The sequence below is a fragment of the Orbicella franksi genome, chromosome 8 (genome assembly GCF_964199315.1).
Source record: "Orbicella franksi chromosome 8, jaOrbFran1.1, whole genome shotgun sequence".
Lineage (NCBI taxonomy): Eukaryota > Metazoa > Cnidaria > Anthozoa > Scleractinia > Merulinidae > Orbicella > Orbicella franksi.
This window is the reverse complement of record NC_138152.1, coordinates 10,659,902-10,666,554: the sequence shown is the minus strand read 5'-3', so window position 1 is coordinate 10,666,554 and position 6,653 is coordinate 10,659,902. Positions and strand designations below refer to the sequence as shown.

Genomic DNA, 6,653 nt, shown 5'->3' with positions numbered 1-6,653 from the left:
AGTTAAATTAAAGTGGAAAAGATCTAATAAGTCAATGTTAATTCAACTCGTTATATAAAATATGGTGGGGTCAGAATATCTCATTAGTCGAGCTCGGAAGATATACTGAAGGAATATCGGCTCAAGATCGCGACAGTACAGACCGAGCGCAGTGAGGTCCATACCAAAAAATGAAAGACCGATATTTTCCTAGTATGGTACCAAGCAAACTTGGTTAATAAACGATTTACTAAAAATGTCATAATTACTTGGGCTTCCGTAGGAAAGCCCGAGTCTTAAAATGCTAGCGTTTTGGTCGCCAAAAGGGGGGTCATGGTCTCAGGCGTTCCATGCGTAGACCATGGAAACTGGGGACGAGAAAGGCGAGATTGCTCGTTCTTCTTGACAGAATGCGGTGTTTTGCGAAGAAAGTTTTGGCAAGAATCGCGCCTTATACATTCATTTCACATACAAAGATGTCGATCGTTTTCAGAAAGGGTCGGTTCACGAATTATATCGCTTGAAAACCAGCCAGGTAAGCAAAGTTCACGCTCGAAACGTTCTCGTGAGATAACAACTGAGAAGATTGCGGTATGGGTTCAATCTACGAAACACTGGCAAAAAATAGGTAGTCAATGACGGTACGTGGCTACTGCTGTTATTATTTAGAACATTGCAGTAACGCAAATCATATTGCAATAAAACGAGCTAAACAGGAAAACGTTTTTGGACTCGTAGCTCATTAAAAACATGCGACTTGTTTCTTGCACCGCGCAAAATATATCGATCTACAAAGTTGTAAAGATAAGACTCCCGGTAACTTGAATTAAATATCTTACCTTCAAGTTAGTTGGCTTTCTAGTAGGGTGCAAGAAAAAAAAATAACGTGTGAATTTAGAGGCACATTTGTGCGAGAGAATTAAACCTTCGATTGTGCGGGGAATTGTGCAGGATTATTGACGAACCAATGTTCTTGCCAAGTCCTAAGGAAAATCTGCATTGACGTTAGTTTAGCCAGTTATTTCACCAGTAGTTCAAATATATTTAGCAGTCTTAGCAATCGCCAATTCTTTAAGAAAAACTTTGTCTGACTCCAAAAGAAAATCATGTTGCGTGACATGAACTAGACGAGCATGAAACCAAAATAAATAGCAAAACAGAATGCCGCATCTTCCTTTATAAATGAGAGTCCTTTTTAAAAATACTCCTGCCTTGATTCAATAAAAATATGTAGCTTGAATATTTCTTCATAAACTGTGTTAAGGGTCGCAAATTCTGGGAAGTTATCTGCAAAATACCCCGGGCAAAATACACAACTTGAAAGTTTATGCAAATTATGTGCAATGCAATTTGAGCCTAGTCACAGGACTGTTGTTTTCGCGAAGGAGTTTATCATGATTCGTTTTGGCTCTCTCGAAAGGGATTATTCGCTCTCCAAAGGAGATATGACTCTTGAAAAGGGTTTAAGATCCCAACACGGCAAAGATGTTCAGCTACACAATTTACCCGGATCGCCACGACCAGCAAACAAACTTCGTACAATGTCTGCTAGCATGAGCAAAGTAATCGCCATAAATTGTAAAAAGACCTCGAAAATTCTTTGCAAACAACTTGCCAATCAATGCGTAGACAGCTGTGCTTCATTCTTGAACCAAAATGGTTTAAACTCACAACTTGCGATAGGATGAGGAGGATACTCAACGAAGCAACTTGAATAGTAAATATCTAAGCGGAACTCGTGTGCTAAAATATCCTGATTCTTTAATTTGCTTTTATTATGTCCAATACGCGTTTTCGTATGGTACGATTTGATACTGTGGTACGAAGCCCGAGTAAACGCTCTTAGAGTGTCTAGTTGTTTAGAAAAAACCTCGAAAGGTAATATAGACACTAAACGACTGAAAATCAAAGGCCCTTTGGGCAGCCTCGTGTCACTTGTTTTAGAGTGCGAGGAAATCCACTACCAAACCAAACAAGTGCAATTTAAGCGGACTTCACGGCAGAATGTCTCATTAATTCAAACTGAAGTATATAATTTATTCACGTTACAAATAAATTGCGCATACCCGTAGTCACCCATTTTCAGTGAAGGGCTCGATGTGGCAGGGTATTCTGCAGTTACTCCTGCAAGTGTAACGCTAGCTTAAGTAAACAGGAGCGCATTTTCACTTCCGGTAGTTTTACGAACACAATTCGATCTGACACAATCTGGCCCTTATTGACAGTTATTTTTTGTTTTGTTTTGTTTTGTTTTACACCTGTTTGCTTATTTTCAGAAAGTGCGCATTATATGATAGTTTTGAATCGGCTCATTTCCATCTCTAGACTTTTTTTCATGTTAGAGTGGTATTTAGTTTTTTGAGACTTCAGCTTTTACGACCCTTTATCAACTCGTGAGACAATCTCAGTTAGTGCAGAGCGTAATTGATAGCTCTGGTACAGTAGTCCCATAAGTACTCACCCCTGCTCGGTTCACTTCCGGTTTGTGTCTACCTTGGTAGTCTGCTACGGCTTTTCTCCTTTGCAGTGTGTATGTTTCAAGGTTGTATTTTCATTCAAGGTCCAAAACTTACGCACAAATTAATTACTACTGGTGTTTTACGTTGATTTTCGTTCATTTTAAATTCAATAATACGCTGAAGCAGCAAACGTGACAATTTAGCTCTTCACGCCAACTTTGTAACTTGATACTTTTGTTTTCCTCGCAAAGGCATGTAATATGAAACCCTTGTTTTCTCCAAAACATACGGAAGATGTCCTTGTTTTTTGGAGATAAATGAAAGAAAGTTAAATATCTGATGTGGTGATGAAGAAACGGAACAGAAACGATGTTGTTTTACTAAAAATGCAAATTCTTACCGATGAACAAGAACTAATTTAAATGTAAAAAAAATGTAAATGTAAATGTAAATGTAATTTGTTTACCCACGGAGCACCAAGGAGTTCACAAGAACTCGTTCAGAAATGTCCGTGCATTCAAGGATCGAATTATCAGATAGTCACAAAATACCACTTTCTTTTTCTGTTGCCACTTTGTTGTTAACAATAAAACAATTCAAAATAAACACACAACGATATTGATGGCTGAGAAGCATTTCAACGAAAAGTATTGAAGATAAACAGCGCTACTTGACCCATATGAATGAGTCTCCCAAAAGACTGATTAAATCAATTTGCGCTTTCATTAGGTGCCACGGCGTCTGCAGCTATATTTGAGCATTTTCCTGGTTTCTTTTGTTACAAATTTACAGTCTGCGGAGTATTAAAGCCACTAACTTGGGAACTTTTTGGTCTCCCTTACAGACACAATTAAGGCAAGAAATAAACAAGCCGCTAAGGAGAAGCAATACATTTGAACCCTGACAAGTACACTATTGTAGATTGAAAACAGCAGATGATATTTGTTGAACCGACCCGTGTAATTCTAAAAGCTACGCAGCCACAGTAACGTTTCCCTTTTGCAATAAAAAGGGACAATTGGCGCTACCTGAAAAATAACTGCCGTCCTTGGACACATGACATGATATATAAAATACCGCATGGAAAGATAGTGTACAACACTAGCGATGCTAGAACGCATGCGTCCGTATGCAATGTGTCCTTCACCTAATATAGAAGCCACGAACGCTAACTAATCTACGCATGCGTTTAGGACAAATAAGTTTTGTTCTAAGGAGAATGGTACCACAAGGAGAGCAAGGGGTTACCTGAAACAAATATATAGCTTTGCGATGTTCAAAGCTAAGTGACGGCGATGAAATGTGTTTTACGTAGAGTACACATGTACCTTTCCCACCCTACCCCCACTAATTCCTTGCCTCTAGACTAATTAATTAATTGAAATTAATTAATTAAACAAACATTAAAGTTTACACCTTAGCGCCATAGTGCCTTAGTTCCTTAGCGGCAGGCAGCTCCCATAACCATCCCAAAAGTGCACTCTGCACTAAAAAGGGTTTTCTAAAATAGATTCCATTTCAGGGACCTTTACGTGGCTCTGTAATTAAAGCCAACTTTAAACTTAAATATGTTGTTATTTGCTCGAATTCATTTCACGGATTCAAATGATACAGAAGAGTCAAAAACCAGTCAACGCGAATCAGTTCCGTGTGATTTGTCTAGAGTGATTTGACCTACTTCTGAGTTTAACCCAAGTAGCGTGATGCGATGATATGCTTTCATGCTGTTAATAGAATGTCAAGAAAACAGAATACAATCAGAACTGCGAAAAATCCTTACACAGGAATCTTCGTTAGGATCGGAATGGGAAGAATCCTTACACAGGAATACAGCAAAAACCCTCCATATCCTCGTGTCCACATGACTCTGGTCACGTAAGCGCGAGGCAAAACGGGGAAAAGTTGGAAGAAAACGATTAACAAGCTCTGACATGTAAGTTATTTCCTATAAACAGATAAGCCATAAGCGAAAATATGGAACAGCAATAAAGCAATCTAATTGGTTAGTTTTGGTTATTGGCCTTGACTGGACTAACTTGGTCATGTAATAATTAAACTTACTCAATTTAAATAATGCTGTTTAGAACTAAACATGCATCTCACCTTCAGTAGTGGGCAAAGTATCAGGACTGAAACCAGCTGGTCCTTTATAATATCTATTAAACAAACATGTTTTTCCAACAGAAGAAGCACCTGTTCAGGAACAATTTAAAAGCTAAATTCAAAACTTAAAGGACAACGGAGGCTAGATATCTTATCATATTTTACTTAATCACTGAAAATTACGGAAATTACTAAGATTTGTAGAAAACAGCAAAAGAAAGAGAGTTTTTCCTACAGCTACCAAAATGGAGGAGCAAAACGAAAAGCCATGGCAGTTATTCAAAGTGCCCAACAGTTTCACAGTTCACCAGCAGGCCCCGAGCTACTGTAGTTTACACTGCATCACAGTCCCCTTAAACAACATTACCGGTACTCTTCTTAGAGTTGGACACTAGTCCACAACAGGTAACTGCTTCCCCAAAGGCAGTTATCCAAAGTGCCCAACAGTTTCACAGTTCACCAGCAGGCCCCGAGCTACTGTAGTTTACACTGCATCACAGTCCCCTTAAACAACATTACCGGTACTCTTCTTAGAGTTGGACACTAGTCCACAACAGGTAACTGCTTCCCCAAAGGCAGTTATCCAAAGTGCCCAACAGTTCCACAGTTCACCAAGCAGACTGGTACACATGTATATATGTTGTAGTTAAAAATGCTTTTTTTTGGTCAGGATGATTTCAAACTAGTCTAATTTTCGTCAAAGGGGTTGGGGGAGTCTGGAAACCAATAACTTATTAGGCCTTTAAATATTCAAAAATTTGTAATGATTGCTTGCATAGCCAAGTGGAGATGAAAGTGGACTACAAAGTCAGAGATTGGGTGAATCTAGGTGAGTACAAAGTAAAAAAGTGGGGGTTAAAATGGGATCCTGGCTGGGTAGGGTACTGGGTGGACTTTCATATAAAAACGATGAGGATCTTGGTACCTCTTAGGGATTCTTTTCAAAGTTTTCAATGAACAGCGTTAACCCTATCCTTTTTATTTTTGGTGTCCCCTTAGGGGTAGGGTAGGGTTAGGGACAGTCAGGGAGGTGGGTGGTGTGCATGTTATTCTTTTTTAAGAAACCCCCAAACATGAAGAAATAAATAAAGTTATTTGCAAAATCTAAACTAAGTTAAAACAAAATAACCTGGCTTAAGACATTCTTACCTAAAATACATTATGTTTAAACTACAACATATACATGTACACCCTTGCATCCAGTCCTCCTTGTATCAAGAGGTGTTGTGACGGCAAACTATCTTGACTAAGAACAACAAAATGTCCCTGACCACTTAACATGGACCATCCAGCCCCAACTCACTTACCATCAGCCACCTCACCACCCGTACTACTTTCAAGAATGTAAAACATCTTCTGTTGTGCTTTGTTTTTCCAGTGGCTCAATTTTTAGCTTCCTTTGCTTAATTAGTAGATAATAGTGGCATATCATACAACAAAGCATACAATTGAACCCTAACTCATAACAACCTTAACCGTTTAAACTGAATTACTAAATTTGAAAGATACATTGTGTAATAATTAAAGATCCTACAAACTTAACAACATAATTACAACAAACACCGTGAGCACTCACCCAATAGTAACACTTCACACATGTTATGTCCTAACTTCCCTGAAAGGACTTTTCCTGGCTTCCCTCAGTAGACAGCACATCCGAATTTAGCCTTAGGATAAAACTGTTGTACAGCTGCAACTGTTAAGTACTTTCACCTAGAAGTACAATGCAAACAGTGAGTATTCTCTACTTATCTACTTGTAAAATTCATTGCTACTTCCAAACAAATGAATCCAATGAATAACTATTCCGCTCACATGAACGGGCTGCAAACCTCAGATTAATACCAATTATGCATTCTGTAATTTTTAATACAAAAAGCCCCTTCTGTATAATTTTGAAAACAGCACGACACCAACTGATCACATCTTTTGATTGCTTGCTTTTAAGTTTGAACAACAAAAATTGCATATTCATAAATTTCACAAGTTTTATTTAATGATCATGTTCAAACTCACTACGGTAAACACCTGTTCAGTTTGGCTGCCTGAATTATATTTACCACCAAGTTTAACTGTTGACAACAGTGTAACTCCATTCAACCCCATCATTAT

The 6,653-nt window shown here is 38.3% G+C and overlaps 2 protein-coding genes across 2 annotated transcripts in view; both read right to left on the bottom strand.

Annotated features, from left to right (window-relative positions):
- The window catches only part of LOC145495655 (ras-related protein Rab-5C-like), a 59,291-nt gene that overhangs the window by 972 nt on the left and 51,666 nt on the right, over nucleotides 1-6,653 (bottom strand). The window contains exon 2 of the mRNA XM_081475279.1: nucleotides 4,542-4,631. Coding sequence (XP_081331405.1) covers nucleotides 4,542-4,631 — 90 coding nt within the window. The remainder of the gene's footprint in view (nucleotides 1-4,541; nucleotides 4,632-6,653) is intronic.
- LOC145495875 (uncharacterized) overlaps nucleotides 1-6,653 on the bottom strand; it is a 297,135-nt gene that overhangs the window by 283,782 nt on the left and 6,700 nt on the right. The window lies entirely within an intron of this gene.